Source organism: Neovison vison, chromosome 8, assembly GCF_020171115.1.
Source record: "Neovison vison isolate M4711 chromosome 8, ASM_NN_V1, whole genome shotgun sequence".
In the NCBI taxonomy this organism is placed as follows: domain Eukaryota; kingdom Metazoa; phylum Chordata; class Mammalia; order Carnivora; family Mustelidae; genus Neogale; species Neogale vison.
Genome location: NC_058098.1, coordinates 44002480 through 44024490, shown reverse-complemented (window position 1 = coordinate 44024490; position 22011 = coordinate 44002480). Strand labels below are relative to the sequence as shown.

General features: G+C 42.4%; 1 protein-coding gene across 1 annotated transcript in view; it reads right to left on the bottom strand.

Moving 5' to 3' along the window:
• The window catches only part of SLC24A3 (solute carrier family 24 member 3), a 500344-nt gene extending 478652 nt beyond the window's left edge, over nucleotides 1-21692 (bottom strand). The window contains exon 1 of the mRNA XM_044263528.1: nucleotides 21560-21692. Coding sequence (XP_044119463.1) covers nucleotides 21560-21692 — 133 coding nt within the window. The remainder of the gene's footprint in view (nucleotides 1-21559) is intronic.
• Nucleotides 21693-22011: the final 319 nt, after the last annotated feature.

Sequence of the window (22011 nt, the reverse complement as noted above, 5' to 3'; positions counted from 1 at the left end):
CAAACACAGAAAGGTCTCTATCTTGGCATTTCAGATAAAGCTCGTTAGGTCTGACGGAAGTAGTGTCCCTCGAGGAGGAAACCATATGCTTGGGGGTATGTTCGCAAGTGTAGGGCAAAAAATCATAGCACCTGTCTGCCTCCCCGGCTTGTGGATGCTTCTCAACTTTCTCTGACATGCAATTAAGAGACCTTGTTAGAATAAAGTTTCCTAGGGGCACCTGGGTGGCTCAGTGGGTTAAGGCCTCTGCCTTCAGCTCAGGTCATGATCCCAGGGTCCTGGGATCGAGCCCCACATCGGGCTCTCTGCTCAGCAGGGAGCCTGCTTCCTCCCTTCTCTCTCTCTACCTGCCTCTCTGCCTACTTGTGATCTGTCAAATAAATAAATAAATAATCTTAAAAAAAAAAAAGAATAAAGTTTCCTAGCTCCCATCCCCAAAGATTCTGATTCGGAAGGTTGGAATGCGGCCCCTGACTGTGCATGTTTAGCAAGTTCAAATGGGGAAGGGGACCAGGTGATACAGACATGATGGATCCGAGGATCTTGCTTTGAACACTAGTCTTCCACTACAAGCGAAAATTTATGACATGCCCAAGAAATCCATCGAGCTGGACAATCTCAATGGCTCTGTGAAACCAACAGAAAATCACATTTATAAGAGTAATTCTATGAAATAAAAATGAATAATGTTTCAGGGCATGCTCAGAAGCAAAACTCTATTGCTCTGGCTGTAAATTAGCCTTAGGAGGAAGCAGATCTCCAACATCTTCCAGGACGCTAGTGATTTAAAATTAGTGGTAAAATTGGGGAGTTGTAGAATTTTCCAGTGGAAAGACAACACAGTGCAAAGGCACACATTTCACAGGTGGGAAATGGAGACCGTATGTGCCCATGCAGCTGACTTGAACCCCCATTTCCAGACTTACTGTCCAGTACTCCTGTTCTGGTCAGGAAGAGCCAAGTTTCCTACCCACGAATGTTTCCCATGGCAGAAACTATAAAGATGTAGGAGGATCAGGAAGTTTTATCATTCTTCACAGCAGAATAATACAGATCAGTCCTGTACAATATCAACATAAAAGAGTTCATTCCTGATGTCTCCTAAAATAAACCTTCATTCTGCACTGACACTCACGTTCATCGAAAGACAGTGCTCCCAGGCAAGGATTCAGTCCTCCTAGCTTCCCCTCTTTCTTCTTGCCTCCCTACTCTCCCTCCCAGTGGACTCAGAAAACACAGAAAAAGCAAACACTGACATGGAAGGGCCATGGAGAGACACGATGGCACCCCGGAAACCTCCAGGACCATCCCTTCCCAGGCAGGACAAGATGTGCCCATGTATGGCATTCTTGCCTCGAGATGGAAAGATGATGATCTTGCCATCTTAGGCAAAACAACTGTCCAGACTGGCCTCAGAGTGGACATCCTTCTCCTCCCGGGCTCAGGGCTACTGTAATGTAATCCAGTTAACTCTGCTGATTTGAACAAACCAAACGGCGTCTAGAGAGATCCCCTCCCCCACCCCTGGATTTCTCATTGCTCTTGTGAAACTGAGTCAATGGTGAACACTTGTTTCCTTTTTATTTTGTTATCAAAGGAGCAATCAGCATGTAGGAAAACCAAAGCAACTGTCATGAAGAGGAAGAAAGAAAAAAATAAAGTGTCTACTTATAAAAGGGAAGGTCATCATGTGATATATTTTAAGGAGATGCCTCCACTGGATTCTCATAACCCTCTTGACATGTTTTCCAAACTGGTCCCTCTTTGCCATCACTGACCCATCAACACTCTCTTTCCCTCCAGTTGTTGTAGAGGTTCTAGGGCTTTCTGACAAGGGAGAATTTGACACAGACGTGCAATCTGAGGTTGAAGAGACAAGGCGGGGACACTTGATACCAGGCAGAGAATGCCTCAGAAGTAAACAGAAACGAAGAAGCTATTCAAATTGCTGTAAGACAGGGGCGCCTGGGTGGCACAGTGGGTTAAGTGTCCAACTCTTGGTTTTTGGCTCAGGTCATGATCTTCGGGTCCTGGGACTGAACTCTGTGCCAGGTTTCTTGCTCAGCACGGAGTCTACTCAGATTCTCTCTCCCTCTGCCCCTCCTGCTCATGCTCATTCTCTGACTCTAGCTAAAATTAATAAATATATATTTTAAAAAAAACACTCCAAGACAGGGAACCTAGTGAACAGAGGTCTATACAGAAACTTGTGGAAGCCCCCTAACTTCACAGATGTTGTCAGCAGCTCAAGCATACTACCAATGACTACGAACAGAATAATAACTACAGAGTACAGTGACTCGTAACAGACTCATAGGCAAGGGTATTTAATTAGTAATGATTAAATATTTTAAGTAACTTATAATATTTTAAATAATCAAAAAATTAAATACATATATTTTACATATCCAATGGAATATCCTGGAAGCCAACTAGCCCATGAAATGATAATTATCAAAAACTGATGGTTATCATTATTAAAATATGTTAAGTCGCAAAAATGCATCATGGAAAATCATATGTATAAGTCAACAATGTAATCTACAACACCGTATTTATTTTATAATGATCACCTATCTTATTTTGTGAGAGGATCCTTTGAGAGTATGAGACAAGAATCTGCTAACTCTAAAAAGAAGAAAATTATGTATATGACTAGACACTAGAAAAAACACTGAAAAGTAATCATTTTAACTCAGTTTCTTCTTTTTATTTTTGTTACTACTTATACAGTTGGCAGTATTCCATTAAGGAAGCAACGGAGACTCCATTTTGTTAGTACGGTATCATCCAGGCAAAAAGGAATAATCTAACAAATATTTATTGAGCTTTTCCTCCAAACCAGACACTGGGCATAAGACGGTGAACACAACAGAGGAAGCTCCTGCTCCCGGGAGCTGACCTTCTCCTTGGGAGGGTAACACAAGCACAGTGAGAAAATAAATACACAGTATATCAAATGAGGATAAAATGTATCAAACGAGGGCCCAGGTAAATGCCTATGTGATGTGCACACACATAGATCCCTCCAGGACTTCCTATTCCTGCTTCTCAGAGACCATAGGGCACCTGGGTGGCACGGTTGGTTAAGCATCTAACTCCTGGTTTCAGCTCAGGCCATGATCTCAGGGTCGTGGGATCAAACTCCACACCGGGCTCCATGCTCAGCACAGAGTCTGCTTAGGACTCTCTCTCCCTCTGCCTCTGCCCTTCCCGGCTCCCAAACAAATAAATAAAACTTTAAGAAAAAATAAAAACAAAACAAAGAAAAAAACAGACCATAAAGTCTGATATGCGGAGTGTGTTAGTTTCCCAATGCTGTGGCAAGAGATTCCCACAATCTCAGTGACTTTAAAACAAACCAAAATCTTATACTTCTAGAATGGGAAATCCAACAGGGGTCTTGGTGGGCTAAATTCAAAGTGTCAGCAGGGCTGTTGTTCCTTCTGGAGGCTTCACAGGAGAATCCCATTCCTTATCTTTCCCAGCTCCCAGCAACGGCCCACATTCCTTGGCTCATGGCCCCTTCCATCTTCAAAGCCAGTCAGTGGGCCACCCCCACCTCGGCTTCTGCCACCTTCTTTCACTTACAGGGACCCCTGTGATCACAATGGACCCACCTGGATAATCCAGGATACTCTCCCATCTTGAAACAAGCTGATTAGTTCATTTAATTCACCCTCGCCACATGCTATAGATTCACAAATTCCCAGGATTAGGACACGGGCATCTTTGACAGGGAGGAGGACATTATTCTGCCTACCACACTGGGGTTACTTCTGTTGAACTTCCTGGCAGGAATTGTTCCTCAGAGATGTTTAGCACAGTGGAAAGCAGCATTGTTACCTGTGTGACTTAGAGCAAGTCACTTTAACCCAAAGAGGATAATAATATCGAATCCATCATTCAGTGAGATAAAATATGTGAAAGAGGTGTGAGCATGGAAAAAACACTGACCAGTCAGTTAATACTAGACACATTCAGCTGTTCCTGAATCCCGCTATCCATGAATGAAATTTCTTCTTCTTTGTAACAAACTGAAACTTTAAAGTGGAAATCTGCACAGGCATCCTGGGATACTATGGTCATCAGTCAACAATATGTGACTCGCCCTTTCCTACATTCACAGAGTGTGGATGAGCTCCTGAAACAGAAGAATGGGACATGACAGGTGGGCTGTGGGAAGTGAGAGCTGGGCTATGGCCCACCAGTCCCCAGGCGTGAACCAGGCTGCTGAAAGGAAATGCTTTCAAGGGGCTCTCCACCCTATGAATATCTCTTTCTATAACTCAACCTGGGGAAAGAGTGGATGGATTGGGGAATATTGCCATCTGCAGAATAACAACAAAGAGAAGAGACAAACAGAACCAAAGGAAGACAAAAACTGGGGTGGAAGATTTTAATGAACTGTCTCTACAAGAACTATCACTGATTGCAATTATATGAATAAAGCTCCATCTAAATATTCAAACTACCAGGATATCTCCTCTCAGGCAAGCTGAATTACCCTAGAAAAGTCACATAAACACAGGGAATTTGGTCAAGACTATGAACAAACGGCAACCAGACCTTCAGCTGAAGATACGCTAATAGTATTACGATATGGCAGGGTGCTCTGGAGGGACAGAGGAGTCCCTTCCCAGGCATACACAGGGCCTGGATCTTCCCTTTCAAGGGTGGATAACTCAAAAAAAAAAAAAAATTCACTGAAACATAAAGAATACTATCCTTCCAAAAATAGTTTATTAAAAGAAGTAGAAGTAAATTTTAGAAAGAAACTACTTCATAATCTCAGTGGCATAAAAAGAAATATGGGCTATATGAAAGAAAATTAAAAATGGGCAGAAAGGCTAAGATTACAATGGCAGCTAGCTAATATGAGGATGGACAAGATATGAAATTAAAAAGATGGAAATGCATGAACAAAACCTAAATGGAATAAAAGGCAGCAGAGCAGACCCAAAGTGCTGAAAATAAAACCATTGAGGAGGAAAAAAAAAAGTAGAAACTCTTGCATAATGAAGAGGAAATGACAAAAAGAGGGAAATGATGAAATGAGAAGATGATAGATATGAAAGACAGACAAAGGGTATCCAATCACAAACAGTTCGTGTTCCAAAAAGAAACAACCAAAGCAGATGAAAAACCACAATCAAAACTCGTATTCTCTGGACAAACTGAAAGACAATTAGAAATTAGTGTTTTTTAAAAAAACACATAAACTTGGAAGTTAAAAATCACTCTCCTAAATAATTAATTTGCAGAAAAAATAAAACTATAATGACAAGACTATTTGAAAAGTAGAATAATGACTACCTGACACTTTGGAACTTATAAGGTGAGTCTAAAGCTTCCCTCAAGGACAAATGCACCATTAACAAGAAATAATAAAAATATGCAAATAAAGCACTTAATTCAAGATATTAGAAAACAAAGGAATTAAGATTTTTAAAGAACGATTAGTGTTGTAATTGATTCAGAAAACAGGGGGAAGAGCAAAATTGATAAAGATACATGGTATCCAAACTGTGGAAAGAACCAAGATGCCGTTCAACGGACGAATGGATAAGGAAGATGTGGTCCATATACACTATGGAGTATTATGCCTCCATCAGAAAGGATGAATACCCAACTTTTGTAGCAACATGGACAGGACTGGAAGAGATTATGCTGAGTGAAGTAAGTCAAGCAGAGAGAGTCAATTATCATATGGTTTCACTTATTTGTGGAGCATAACAAATAACATGGAGGACAAGGGGAGATGTAGAAAAGAAGGGAGTTGCGGGAAATTGGAAGGGGTGGTGAACCATGAGAGACTATGGACTCTGAAAAACAATCTGAGGGTTTTGAAGGGGTGGGGGGTGGGAGGTTGGGGGAACCAGGTGGTGGGTATTAGAGAGGGCATGGATTGCATGGAGCACTGGGTGTGGTACAAAAACAATGAATACTGTTATGCTGAAAATAAATTTAAAAAAAAGATACATGAGATGGATCTTCCAAAAATAATAAAATAAACCAAATACAGTCAAATTTGATCAAGGAAAAAGGAAACACCTAAGTTAGTAATGAGAAAGTGTTACATAATCACAATAAAAGAAAAAGTTGAAATTTTAAAATGCACTGCATAATTTGGTTCATTTTAAAACACCTTAATGAAATGGACACTTCTGAGAAAACAAATTAGCTCCATGGAAAAGTAAGCAGTGGCAGAAATTGAAAAGTTTCTCCAAAATTACTTTTAAGAAGATTGCTACAGACCAGGTAAAGGCCAGGCAGTCCCATATAAATGTTCTTGCAGATTTTAAAGTTACAAGCCAACTCCCTGCTTCATAAAATATTCTGGAACACAGGAGAACTTGGAAATCATCAAATAGTTTTATGAGGTTGCTCCAATGCTAACACCAAAACCTGGCAGGGAAGCTGTATGTCAATATCTGTCAAGAATATAACAGCAAAAATCCTATAAGGAATATGAACAAATCAAACCCAGTATCCTATTAAAGGAAAAAAAAAATCATGGCTATCTGGGGTTTACCTCAGGAGTAGCTTCACATGGATATTTATTTATGTTACATTATACTAAACACTTCAACAAATGTTAATAGGGCATTTGCCCACATAAAACATCCATGGCAGATATAAAGGAAAGAAAAGAAAACTCAGAAAATGAGAAATAAAAGGAAACTTCCATAGCATAATGAAAAGCACCTAACAAGAGCCACCAGTAAAAAACCACCCAACTACAGCATGAATCTAAAAATTCCCTCTGGGGTGCCAGGGTGGCTCAGTCCTTTAAGCATTCAATTCTTTATTTTGGCCCAAGTCATGATTTCAGGGTCATGGGATTGAGCCCCATGTCAGGCTCCATGCTGGGCATGCAGCCTGCTTAGTATTCTCTCTCTCCCTCTCCTTCTGCCCCCCTCCATTCATACGTGCTCAGATCTCTCTCTCTCTCTCTAATTAATTAATTAAAAATAAAAATGCCCTCCAAGTGCACCTGTTGTGATGAGCCCCAGATGTTGTATGGAAGTGTGGAATCACTATACGGGTACACCTGAAACTAATAACATACTGTATGTTAACTAACTAGAATTAAAATAAAAACTTAACAAAAAAGAAAAAACAAATAAACCTAATTTGTTGAGCACTTTTATCATAAAAAAATAAAGAAATAAAAATTCCCTTTAATAGAAAACTATAGGAAAATACAAGGTATTGGTTTGTATAACAAATTTGTGTTTATTATTACTTGCATAGTTTAAAACTTAAGAATAAAATATAAAGAAGAAAAAATTGTAAAGATTAAATATTTTAAGAGAATATATAAGGAATAAAACAACAGTCAGAATAAATAATAATAGTTTTCACAAATATATGTAAGAAGGAGATAGGGAAATAATTATTAATCTTGACAGATTTGTTTTATAGCCTTGATCAAATGAAAAAGCACACCAGGAATGAAAAGAATCAATGCTGTAAAATGCCATTTCTCCACAGATTATTTATAGATTTGTCAAAACCCACAGGCATTTGAGCAAAATTCAACAGAGATTCTAAAGTTCACCTGGAAGGATAAACAAGTGATAACAACAAATGATTTTTTTTCTCCCAGAATAACAAGAGAGAAGTCCTGCCCCATTAGATAATTAATATCCTAATAAGCTACAATAATTAATTAATGAAAAAATAGAACAAAACAGACATCACAGCAACTGCCTCTGATATATAAGCAAACAAGCACGGATTAAAAGGTCATTCCACAAATGTGTGGGCAAAGGAAAGATTATTCAATAAACAATTTAACTGTTAAATCTGCTCCTCTGTTCAAGTTAAATCTTCATCTTAGCTCAGGTAAATCCCAAATGAAATAAAGAGGGGTTTTTTTTGTTGTTTTTTTTTTTTTTTTTAAATTAAACCATACAAACAGGAGGAAAAAAGACATAGAGGATTATATGGAATAAACACACTTGAGATCCTAGGTCTAACAATAAAACAATGGAAAAATACAAGAGAAAAGAGATACAGTTTTGACCAGATAAAATGAAAATCTGTACACCAAAAAGGGGGGGGGGCAAAACTTCTGATATAGAATGAAAGACAAATATATAGAATATATAAAGAGCTTTTTACAAGTCATTAAGAAAAACAATTATCCCTTAGGAAAAAAAAATGGAGAACAGACATTAATAAGTTTTCCTCACAAAAAATATAAATGACCAAACTTTTTTAAACATTCAGCTTCAATAGTATGAAAATATGCAAAGTAAAGCAATGAGATACCATCTCTCCACAATCAAACTGAATTTAAAATATGTAAAATAATCCTAATATTCAATTCTGGAAGAGAACACTGAATTGAGCACTCTCAAACTATTGCTGTTGGAACTTCTAATTTTTCCAAGTTCCTGGAAAATTACATAGCAGGATGTTATTAGCCTTTACAATAGGCATGCACTTTGACATAGCACTTCTAGGAATCCAGCCTAAGGAACTGTCATCGATTACCAAAGATTTCAGTACAAGAACATTCATCACAGTGAGGACATAGAAAATACCTCAGTATCCCAAATGGAGGCCTGAATAAATAAATTATAATATAACTGGAGGATACAATGTAATAGTTAAGACCATGGGGTCTGGAATCAGACAGCCTGAATTCAAATGATATCGGTCACACCGAAACTTTAAGCAAGTTACTTACATGCTTCATCTTATTCTTCTTTGCATGTAAAATGGAGATTATAATGGTATCTACGCCATTGAATATGGTGATTAAAGGAGTCAATACAGGTAAAAACAGTTACACAGTGCCTGGAGCATGCAAAGTGTCCAATAAATATCACTTGCTATAAATACTAAGAAAAATACTGTGATTTTTAAAATGATCATTATGCGGACATTAAAAATTCATTGTCAAGTTTGGTGCCATGTTTATGATACGTTAAAAAGCAGAATCTAGGGACGCCTGGGTGGCTCAGTGGGTTAAGCCGCTGCCTTCGGCTCAGGTCATGATCTCAGGGTCCTGGGATCGAGTCCTGCATCGGGCTCTCTGCTCAGCGGAGAGCCTGCTTCCTCTCTCTCTCTCTGCCTGCCTCTCTGTCTACTTGTGATTTCTCTCTGTTAAATAAAAAAAAAAAAAAAAAAAAAACAGAATCTACCAATTCTACACAACCTCTTCTAGAAATACAGGGTAAAGGAGTACTTCCTAATTCATTTTGTGAGGCCAGAAAAACTAAACAAAGATACTACAAGAAAAGAAAACTATGACCAATACCCTGGGTGGTCACAGATGCAAAAGTCTGCAATAATATATGACCAATCCAAATTCAGGAAAATTAAAAAAAAAAAAACACAGTGATCAAGTGGGGCTTCTCCAGGGTACACAAGGCTGATTCTGTATTTGAAAATCAACCCATGTAATCCATCATATTAACTGTCTAAAGAATAAAAACCATAGGATCATATCAATTGAGCAGGAAAACCACCTGACAAACTTCAATATCTATTCCTTATAAAAATTCTCAACATTCACTGTTTATGCACCACCATGAACCTTGGAACACTGAAAAAATAAAATAAAAATTTTTTAAAAATAAAATAAATAAAAATGTAGTAGATTTTTGTGGCAGCTTATAAATTCCTAATAATAAAGTGATATTTTGAACCAAGAAAAAAATATTCTCAACAAACTTACGTGGAAGAGAACTTTTTCAACTTGATAAAGGACATCTATGAAAGTCCTACAGCAAGCATCATACTTAAGGATGAAGGACTGAAGGCTTTCTCCCTAAGTAATCAGGGTAAGGCAAGCATGTCCACTCAAACTCAACATTGTACTGGAAGTCTCTGCTAGCATAATAAGGTGAGAAAAAGAAATTTAAGGAAAAAAAACTGGATTTGAATACTGATAAGCAGCTCTACTCATAATTACCAAAACTAAAAACAACCCCAAAGTTCTTCAATAGGCAAATAGTTAAACAAGCTGTTGTAGATCTTATTTAATGGAATACTATTCAGCCATAAAGAGGAATGAATGGCCCACACATGCAACAATGTAGACAAATCTAAGAGTCTGAGCCAAAGAAGCCAATGTCAAAAGATTCCATCGTGTGGGATTCCATGTGTACGACATTCTCAAAAAGACAAAAACCATGGTGTCAGCACACAGATCAGAGGTTAGGGATGAGGAAGGATATAATTACAAAGGGTTAGTTTGACAAAGTTTCTAAGGGGTGATATTTTTGTTCTGGATCCTGTCAATCAACTTTCTTGTATATTACTAGTTTTAGCTTCAAAAGCAGTATCCAAGACATTTTATATAGTATTCTATGAATTTTGCAATACCTAAGGGAGAAAATATACCATAATGTTGGAAGATACTGCAATTGACCCATCCTCATATCGATTTAATGTAAGTAGGTACAATGAGATTTCTTTCTGCACTTACCCCAGCAAACACTTGTGATTTCAAATGACCACACTGTGAAATCCCACTCAGAAGGGAATTATCCTGGGGTTTTCAAAAACCTAGGGTCTTAAGGTTCTAGGAAGCTTTGCTTTGTTTGGAAGTGGTGTTTAGATCACAGACAAGAATTGCAATACCAGGTATGAAAAATGGTGAAATCCTGTCAACTCAAAGACCCCAACTAGATAAATTCATGAGCACTCATCTTCAAAACAACCAATCATTCTCATAGCTGCATGAGGTGACTAGCAAAATGAAAGGTAACCCAATAATGTTAACTTTCTCCTGAAGCAAGCCAGGAGTGTCCTAAGAGCAAATATTTCTGAAAAAAAAAAAAAATCTTTTGTTACAAGAAGCAGCTGCCCCTGAAATTCCCTCATTTTCCCCATACAGTGACCACACTGCATGCCAAATAATTCCCAACAAGGTCCTAACACTTCAGAAACATTTCCAAATTTGAAATAATCCAGAATCCATCTGCACTAAATATATTCCTAACCTTAATTTTCGGGGGGTGGGGGGTAGTTATTTACTAAGCAGAGAGTCAGAAAATGAGGATCTGGGCCCTGATTACAATTCTGTTTCACATCAGCTTCCTTAAACATAAAGCCAGACGTTAAGAGACAATGGTCCCCAAGATTTCCATCTCTAATTACCCAGGAAACAAATAATGGTGAAACTAGGATTGCAGAAAGCTTGGCTAACCTGCCTGAATGAAAAAGAGGCTTGGGTAAACTTTTCATGGAGCATTCATTCAGAAATGCTGTGCAAATGACAGAAAACGTGACCCATCAGAGAAACTGGTCCCCACTTCCACGCAGCCTTAACCTGGCACTTAGTACACGGTGGCATCCCTGGAGGGAAGGAATGCCATCACTGACCAAGGTCTCCATGGCCCAGGTTCATGAACGTCGACAGACTTCACACTCCTCTCCCCACCCCCAGCTTATAAGTAGCCTTTCACTAGAGAAGTTATAATGTTTTAACTTTATTCTTGGCAGTGACATGAGTTACTTACCTCGCCTGTTCCATCTGTGTAAACAGGCACAGAGGCTGTGCGGTTATGGAAAGGGGAACGTAAGTTGCCGTCATGACAGTGGATCTGTCCGGCATTCTGATTGTGGTGGTTACAGCAACTGATACAGGTGATAAAGCTGTGCAGAACATACACATACACACACACTGCACACACATACACACTACACACATGCATACACATGTGTACACACATAAACACACACCACACGTGCTATACACATACAGCCTGCACACACATGCACACACATACTACATGTACATACAAACACACATACACGTGCTACACACGCGCACACACACGTGCACATGAACACTAATGAAACTTGGGATATCTGAATGAGGTCGGTGGCTTGTATCTAAGGCGCTACACTGGTTATGATATTATAATAGACTTTTGCAAAACATTACCATTGAAGGAAATTGGGGAAAACGTGTGAGGAGTCTCTCTGCATTATTTCTTACATCAGCTGTGTATCTACAACTACCTCCATAAAAAGGTCAGTTAAAATTAAGAAGATGGTGAAAACTATGCTTCCCCCTTGACCCTGAGCATAAGCTCTCCCAGGAGGCCACAGTTCTTACCAGTTTGGCGTGTACAGGAGTTAAGAGAAAGAAAAAGGAGGAAGACAGGAATGGAAGGAGAAGGGCAGGAAGAAGGGAGCCTGAAATAACTCAGGATGGTCCTGCAATGGATCAAAATAAATTGTGCGGCTCTGTCATACTCCTAGCCACCCTTGAGACAACTCTCTGAGCCTAGAGAAATGTTTCCGCTGAACGACACACCCTAAACTCCACTTCCTCTCCCACTGTATTCCCACTGATCCCCCTCTAGACAGGACACAGGGTGACCCCTCTCTGGGAAATCTGACGACCCACTGATAAAGATCCAGAACTAGAGATGTGGAAGCACTGCCCAGAGACGTGGCCTGGCCAGATCACCTTACAGAGAAACAGTCAACAGACCCTTCTCCTTGCACAGTTTCCAATCATCATTTCAATGGCCTCATGTAAATATGAGTAGACACCAAGGATCACATGGTTTTCAAAGAAAGCCCATAACATGAAAAACAAAACAGAAAAATAGATAACAGCAACTTGGAGAAATCGAGTCGGGATGTAAGCGATGATACTTGTATTGATGAAGCAGAACAGGATGCTACTAAAAATAACTTGCACAGGGGAAATAAAAAAGAGCTCTTGGAAACTAAAAATACGACAGAAATTCAAAGATACGGTTAGGAAACCTATGGAAATTAGAGCAAAGGATGAGGGGAAAAAAACATAGGAGAGAAAAAATAAGAAAATCAGAAGATGAATCTTCAAAATCAGAATCTCAGGAGTCAAATATCCAAATAACAGACAATTCAGAGAGAAGAGAGACCGGAGGATGGAGGAAATCACACAAGTTCCCAGATCCAAAGGACATCTGCTTCCAGATTAAAAGAAACAGGTGAGTGCCCAGGAAAATGCATGAAAATAGAACCACGGCAGACATTTAACTGTGATACGCCTGAGCTTTAGAAGCAGAGCAAAGAGCACACGTGCTTTCAGAGGAGGCAAAACAGGTTTCATACCAAAGAATTAAATAGCCTCAGACTTCTCAGGGACAGCCCTGCAAGTTATAAGAGCAAGGCCTTCAAAACTGTGTGGAAATTGTGTTCCAAACTGAATTCCCGACCCACCCCCCATCTTCAAAGTGTGGGGCTAGAATTAATGTATTTTCAGACCTACAATGTCTCAAATTTTTGTTTTTGTTATTTCCACACCCCTGTCTTAGAAAGCACCTGGAGTGTATGATCCCCAGAAATGTACTCTACAAATGAAGGGATACACCAAAAAAGATAGCAAACATACATGGGATCCTTTCAACATATGGAGTGCTGGGGGAAAGAAACCACAGTCAGGAAGAAGCTGAAGAGAGATCTCAAAACGACAGCTGGACAGCAGATTAACAAGCAACCTGTCCAGACTGGAACAAGCCAGAAGAACCTAAGAAAGATTTCTTGAAAAAGAGAACCGGATAGAATATCCAATGGCAGTGTACATAGGGAATGAAGATGAAGGTAACCGGAGGAAAGTCTGGGCTTCAATTAGTGGTGAAGGCTTAGAAAAAGAAGCATTCTTGTTCAGGACAGAAAAATTCAGCCCAGCGTAATTCCCAGCTCAGCTACGACATGTCCATGATAAGGTAAATACTGACCCCCCAATCTAATCCAGGGGTGCCCAGTCTTAGCTTCACATTGGGGCTATCTGCTTCTTTTGTGAAAAATCCCAATGCCCAGGCTGCCCCCCCCAAATATTACATCAGAATCTTTGGGGGGGCAGGACCCAGACATAAGTACAGTTTCAAGTTCCCCAGTGATTACAACGCACAGAGAAGACTGAGACCCACGCAGCTCAGCAAAGACACAATTTTCACTCTCGTGCATACTATGCTCAGGTCTTTATCTGCAGTGACTCATCTTTACCTGCAGCTTATAAACTCGATTTTAATGATCAGATATACTTCACCTAGATGTCCTACTAGCTATCAAAATCAAAACGTCCAAAAGTGACTATCTCATATTCTTTCTTAAAAATGGTGCTGTTGGGGCACCTGGGTGGCTCAGTTGGTTAAGCAACTGCCTTCAGCTCACGTCACAATCCCGGAGTCCCTGGATCGAGTCCCGCATCGGGCTCCCAGCTCCATGGGGAGTCTGCTTCTCCCTCTGACCTTCTTGCCTCTCATGCTCTCTCTCACTGTTTCTCTCTCAAATAAATAAATAAAATCTTTTTTAAAAAAATAATGAATACTGTTTTTCTGAAAATAAATAAATTGGAAAAAAAATAAAACAATGGTGCTTTTTTTAAAAATCATTTTTAAAAAATGGTACTTGAGGTCAATGGGGGCACCCCCCCTTTCTTTTGGTGGTGCATACCATACCCCCACCCTCTTTGTTCTCACATCAAAGTCCTAGTCAAGCAACCTACTTGTTACTTCCTGTCTTCTAGAGGATCAGGGTCCACTGTAAGTCACGCAAGTGAAAACGACATTTGCTGTGGTCAAGCAAGGCAGAAGTGCAGGGAGGAAATGAAGAGAGAAACACTAAGTTGCAAATGTGAAATTCCACCAGCTAGGTCACAGATGAGCAGACGTTAATTATTCTCACTCTCCTGGAAATAAGGAGTGGTTGACAAGCAAGGAACAATGGCTAGATTTCATGATTCAAATAAGCAACTGGTATTGGTCTGAACACCTCCAGCTACGACAAAGGCCTTTCCCCTCATTCACTTGAACTCCCACCTAACGTCTTTAGTCTAGAGTGCAAAGGGTCGTGACCAACATACAGCACGGTCACCGATGAATCCAGGAAAGTTGGGTTTGCATCCAAGGCTCAACTGTCTAAGCACTGCCATTCCAATCCCTCTGCTCCCCTTTCTATACCTTTTATTAAAAATTAGCCAAGGTTCCTTTTGGGGTCTGTGCCTAAAACCTTATCACCTTGCAATTCCCCACAGTGTTTGGGGAGCCAATTTATATCCTTGCCCGCAGTAAATGAGAGAAGCTGTCTCCCCTGCATCTCTGCCAACACCTGACATTATCACATGCTTTCATTTTTGCCAATCTGATTTTAAAAAATGGTATCTCATCATTTTTAAAAATCAAATTTCTCTGAGGAGTGCCTGAGTGGCTCAGCAGGGTAACCATAGAACTCTTGATTTTGGCTCAGGTCATGATCTCAGGCTCATGAGATTGAGCCCTGTGTGGGGCTCTACACTCGGCAGGGAATCTGCTTGAAGATTCTCTTTATCTGCCCTGCCCCCTGCTCTCTCTCTCAAATAAATAAATCTTTCAAATTAGATGTCTCTGATTACTATTAAGGCTGAGGGTTTTTACTGGTGTCTACTGGTCATTTGCAATTGCTTTTTGAATTGCCTGCCTGTATCTATTGCCCATTTTTTATAAATTATCTTTTTCATCCCCTATTCATTCCCAACCTAATTCCTTTTATTTTCCAGATTCCAGTTTCTGCTTACCACCAACACCTCCTCCACGCCATGATGTATTTCTCATTCATTCCCTCTCATAATTCCTGAAAATTAGTTGTTCAACACCTCTCCTCCCACTAAAGTCTAAGCCACCATGACGACAATATTCTGGGTATCCATCTCAGACACCAAAGTCACCCCCAACAATGAGGAAAAAGCCTACCACATGTTTACTGAGTGAATGAATGGAAGTCCTTGGGTCTTGTGCCACCAGTAGCATCCAGGCAGGAATTCATCCAACGGGCGCCACTGAAGACAGTGTCCCAAAGGTGGGGGTGGGAAAACCCCCAGGACTCCCAACAATGAAAAGCATCACTTCCCCCAGGGATGAGGACAAGGACAAGACAAGTGCAGCTTCCAGGAGAGAGTCTAGAAGACGTCATCCATGTCTAACAACTTAGGGCTCCAGGATTATAAACGGCTGGATGGTGCCACTACCACTCCGCTCAGAGAAAACTTCTTCCACTGAATCCTTAATTCTCAAACTCTACAGGAGAATACCATGTTTCAAACCATTGCAAAGATAAACAAAATTCATTGCCAAATAAGCTCTACAGAAATTGAAGGCAGGAAAAGAGCAGAAAAACTTCTATCACCTTCCTGACAGTACCAGGCATTCACTACGTGACTTCAAGGATGCCTTCTGAACTCTCTACCTCAAGTCTCCCCAACACAAGTGTCTGTGTACTACCATTTCTCCCAAAAAACTTACTTCACTCAAAGAAAAGGAATCTCCTTAAGGAAAAGGAGAGTTGCCAAAATCCTGCCCCACCAGCCAACTTCTACCAAGCCTTGGAATTCTCAGCAAATGGCTGGTTTTGCAATTCTTTTGGCTTTGCCAACCCTCTGGGGTATTTAAAAAAATAAAAGAAAGAAAGAAAGAAATCTTCCCCCAAGGATTCAAGGCTTGCAAGTAAAGGAAATCTTTGAGAAAAAATCTGGGTTGATGAGCAGCTAAGAAAAGCCAGGAGAGACACATCTATATATGTTTAGGCAAAAAATAGAAAAGGTTGAAAAGCAATGTGTTTCTAAAATACTGCTTCTATGAAAGCAACCTTCTGTTACTCCTTTACTCTCTCCAGTCGACTGAAAAAGGCAGCGTGATTCCCATTTTCTATTCATGTCCTCCTAAGCTGAGGCTAGGGAATGCAGCGGCATCCAGCTCGGATGCAAGTGGGCTTGTGTTCAAATCCTGCCACTTAATGAAGTGACACTGGGCAAAGTGCTCACCTTCTGCAGCTCCGTGTGAGCCCATGAAAAACAGGTAAGAATATTGAATTTGATGGACAGGCAGCAGAACTATAAATCATGAGATGAAAATATATGCTAGTAAATGAGCTCCCGGGGCATGGTGGCTAGTTTTGAACACAGGGACTGTCGTTCAGAAATCAAAACAGCTTCTTTACTTAACAAGCGTATCACGAGCATCTACTGTGGGCAGGTGACACAGATGACAAAGGTGAGCAAAGGTCACAAGGTCCCTGACCTCCGGGAGCTTAGAATCTGGAAAGCATGACAGATTGCTCAAACCAACCAAATAAATGCATAATTGCCAACTGTGACAAATACTGTGAAGGGAAAATTGAGGATGTTCAGAGAGCAAAACCGGGGACCTAGCTGGATTAGGAAGATCTTGGGCCTGGAAGTAAAGGATGAACTAGCTGGGCTGGGGACTACGGAACCAGCGTGTGTGACAGGTCTGGGGCTAGAAGAAGCGTCACCCCTTACAGAAGCAGAAGGAAGGCCTGAGTAGTGTAGCATGAAAGGGAAGGTGGGGAGGGAAGATAAAGCTGGGGAATCCAGGGAGGCAGCCCTGTCAGCCCCAGGAGGGATGGAGAGGTTGTGCTCTTTGTCCTCTGAGGAAGGGGAAGCCACAAAGCTAAAGATGCGCTCTCAGATCAGCAACTGAAATTTGCAGTTCAAACACGCACAGAGCCCCCTTTCCAAATACCACCTGTGCACCCCACACCTGACTTCAGATGCGTTGCCACGTGATCATGATTGGAAAGTATTTCAAATATGTGTGTGTTATTCACCATTTACCATCTTGGGAAATGGCTCTGATCTCTAAGTTATTATCCCTTGGCCCCCTGGTTTTCCAAAGATAGCCACAACACACATGCCCGTCTTATATACCAACACACACGCCCGCCTGCTCACCTTACCATATACCCCGCCACTCCTCCACTGAGTAAGTGGGGGCATCTCTGTCCCCCTGTTTTGAACTTGGGCTGACATCTGTCACTGCCTTGGCCAAAAGAAAACAATGGAAGTCATACTGTGTGATTTTTGTGGCTAAGACAGAAAAATGCCACGCACTTCCCCTTTATCCTCTTGGAACCCAGCTGCTGTGTTCTGAGGAAGTTCAAACTAAGGCCCATGGAAAAGCCATACGGAGAGGCCACACATAGGTTTTCCGGTTGACAGCCCAGTTGAGGGTCCCAGCCACCAGCTGGCATCAACCCCAGACACTGGAGTGATGTTGCCTCCAGAGGACTGCAGACCCAGCTGGCAAGTCCCCCAGCCTTTCACTCCTTCCAGCAGAGACCCTAGACGTGGAGCAGAGACAAGCCATCCCTACTACACTTTTTCCAAATTCCTGACCCAAAGTATCCATGAGCAAAAAAATAAAATGGTAGTTTTACACCACTATACTTTGGGGTATTAGCAATAGTAACTGGGCCATAATATATATAATATATGTACATACATACGTATATACCTACATACGTGTGTGTGTGTATGTATGTGTGTGTGTGTATGTTTTGAGCAATATATATTACATTTTTTTTCCTTACTCATTATTCACCTACCCAGGAACTTTCTAGAGGAGGTGTCTATAAACACTCCTGAATTAGAACCTCTGGGCTTTTTTGACATGACTTCCGGGGAAAAAAGATGACCAGGTTCCTTACTTCAAACAAAAATTAAACACTTTCAAACCACTCAAAACACACAAAAGTAATCCATTCTCACTGCAAAAAAACAAGATAAAGAAAAGAAACCCCCCCATAGGAAATTTGACACCTTATTTCAATTGGCTTTGAAAACAAATAAAAAATGAGATCTTTATCAGCAATATCTAAATAGAACACCCAGGCCCACTTGCTTCCTCCACCACCAGAGGCTCGGGGCATCCGCAAAGAGTGTGTGGAAGTTTAAAGAACACAACGCATGAAAAGTGTCCTTATTTTAGCACGGTGCCTGGCATGTAAGAGCCTACCAAGTTCCAGTTATTATTACTGCTTTTGTTACCATGAGGGTTAACCTTTGTCTTGATTACAGCACTGGCCTCCCTTTAATAATGCCTGTGTCCCGTCTCAGAGAAAGGAATTTAGACTGGAGTTCGGTCAGATGTCCAGGAAGGGAGCTCAGATTCCATACGATCAGGAATGTTATACAACACTGTGTAACACAACTGCAACACCTCTCTATTTGTGTCTGGTGAAAGGACTGTGCTCTTTGTAAAAAAAAAAAAAAGAAAGAAAGAAAGAAAAAGAAAAGAAAAGAAAAATTAATATGTGTTAGAAAACAGGTTTCTGTGAAGTTACGTTTAATCACTGCGTGGCTTTCAAGGTAAATAAATAAATCCCCCTTTGATCCTTAGCAAGGTACCCCCTATGTGTTTATATAAATATTACAAAGCTGCACCCAGATGGTGGCATGAATAGCAGGGAACAGAGGTGGGATCAAACAGCCAGGCCACCTTGGGCTGGTTCTTCCCTCTATGCCCCAAATGCTGTATGACCTTAAGCGGATCACTCAGCCTCTCCCAGACACCGTGTCTTTTAAAATGAGGCTAAATTCCAAACTTTTTATGCATACTGAAAGGACCCTTAAGTAGAATAACACCCAAGTTTCCAGGGTAAAAGTCACTATTCAAATGCTTAAGTATGCTGAATGACAACTGTCCCCCAAGCTAAATGATCACTTGCGGATTCACACACATTAATTAATTAGCTCAAAAAAACTAGCTCAAAACACCTGAGCCTTGCTGAGAATCGGCTAGGCATCATGTAATGAAATAACGAGTATCTACTTGAAGAAAAAGTGACAGGGGACAGAATTAGGGTGGGCATGCCATTTGGGGGCTGGATGACATCCTTCTTTGCACTGCTCGCTTTTCACTGTTACCTTCAGTTGCTAGGGCGAGGGTCTTCTGAAGCCCTATATTTCTGGGAGGGGAGAGAGAGGCAGAAAGAATATGGAAGGAGAGAGACCAAGGGAAGGGACGGGGAAAAGAGCCATGCTATGGAACTATGCCCAAGTTGGTGGCACCTGAATAGAAATGTCACCGTTAGAGAAACCATTTCAAAATGACATTTGAGTCACCAGGTTTTAAGTTTGCACACTGTCTGCCACCTCCTTTCCCCCTGAACATCCCAGCTTTCCCAGGGCCCAGGCAGCCCCCTGTCACTGATGGACTTAACTGTATGGGTCACATTCTCCATCCAGAAAAATGTCTTTCATATCCTGACAGCGGTGGGAATTCTAGGACTCACGGAGCCCCAGCATGCAGGAAAAAATGGCCGGCAAGTAACTGACTTCACATGTTCCTTTCCAAAGGTGGCACCAACTACAGACTGGCTTTGCACTCATAAAAATCCGGTAGATTATAAGGCAGTGAAAAGAAACCCTTCTTGGGAGAAGCAGTCAGTAGCTGCCCTTGGCAGGTCTGGCACTGCCCTCTGAGAGAGGTCCAGCTTCCCTCCCAAGCACAGCCCCCTTCCTGATGCCGTCCTCTATCACCAGATAATCTGGGATTCAGGGGAAAAGGGAGAGAGCTGTAGTTCCAAGGGCTCCACTGAAGACCCAGGCGGACTCTCTCATATTACCATATATGAGGAAGTCTGTCAAGAGGTCTGTTAAGACCTGAACCAAGCCCGACCATCTGCTTACCCACCCCCCGGAAGAACAAGACCAGCCGATTTGGGGGAGATCCCTTTTTTAATTGATGCCACCCTTTCACCATCGCTATCGAAAAGATTTTATCCTGCACTTCCTAACTCCTTGTATCAGGGCTACATCTGTCTTAACACCAAGGCACGTATTTGTAACGGCTTTTTCTCACAACCATTTTTACGGCTGTTTTCCCACGAACTGTGCCACTTGAACGGCTGGGATATAAAACCGTTTTTACAACAGTTATTCTTCCAAGTCTCTCCTTCCGTTATTTAGACAGCTGCCCCCCAGGGTCCAAACTGTTTTCAGTGGACAACTGTTCTGAGCACATTTCCCCACAAGGTCTATTTCAGCTCTAGAAAAGCCAAGGACAAAGATAAGACAAAAGTTGTGGGTAAAGGGCGGACCCACTGCAGGGCACCGTGAGAGCAGTAGAGAGCCTGATGGGCAGGATAATCTAAACCATTTCTTCCAGACCTGCAAAGGCACAAAAGGGATCAGTCTTCCCAGTCCGTGTTCAGTGAAAGAGAACAAGTAGATTCCTTAAACCCTAGTCAGGTGGCCAACACTTTTTTTTTCCTACCCGAAGTTCCGGGCACCTGTTCTGGAAAAGCGGGTATGGAGCCCTCTACCTGGTCCACACTGCGTGTTCTATATGGAGAACACTGGAGAATTACATTTTCACCAGTCAACCAGCCCCCCTTCACGCTCTCAACAAGCCAAAGGTGTACAGGTGGTTACCTGCACAGGTACCGAGTCTTAAGAGGACAACTTTATTGTTGGGCCCCCGGGGTGGGGGGAGTACCTCCTTAGGGTAACAGTCCCCACCGCCTCTACCACCAATCCCTCCAGCCGGTGGGTTAGAAGGATAGAGCCAAGAGGCACAGGTAAGGGTTCCCAGGGCGAGCCCGGCGCTCCGCGTGCCGTCTGCGTCTCCACTGCGCGGTCCTCCACTGCGGGGGTCCCTCGCCAGGGCCCCCTCCTTCCGAGCCCCCCAAGAGGCAGGGGGAGTCCTCGTGCCCGGCACCCCCTCCCACCGGCCAGCCTGCTTGCCCCGCGCCCGGCCCGGGAGCCCCGAGCTGCCGGAGCCGCAGCGCCCACTCGGGGCGAGCCTCGAGCACTCACCATTATGCTCTTGCATGCTCGACAGCGACCAGAGCAGCAGCGCCACCAAGGCCAGGAAGCAGAGCTGGCTCAGCAGAAGGTCCCTCCGGCGGCTCCGGCGACGCTCGCGGTCCTCGTCGTCGGGCGACGGCATCCTCGGGCGGCAGGGCAGCGGCCCCGGCGGGGGCCCCGGCGGGCGCCGGCCGCTCCTCTCGCGGGCGGCCGCGACGGGGACGGCGGCAGGAGGCAACCCCGCGCGCTGCATCCGCGCGTCCTCGCTGCGCTCCTGCTCGGCCGCCGCCTTCTCTTCCTCTTCCCCGCCGCTGCCGGGCTCCTCGTCTTCGTCCTCGTCGTCGCTGTCGCTCAGTCCCTCTTCGCCCTCCTCCTCCTCCTCCTCGCCGCTAGCCCGCGCCGCCGCCTCCCTGCGCTCGGGGTCCCTCTCCTCCTCGAGCGCCATGGCTCCCACGCTCGGC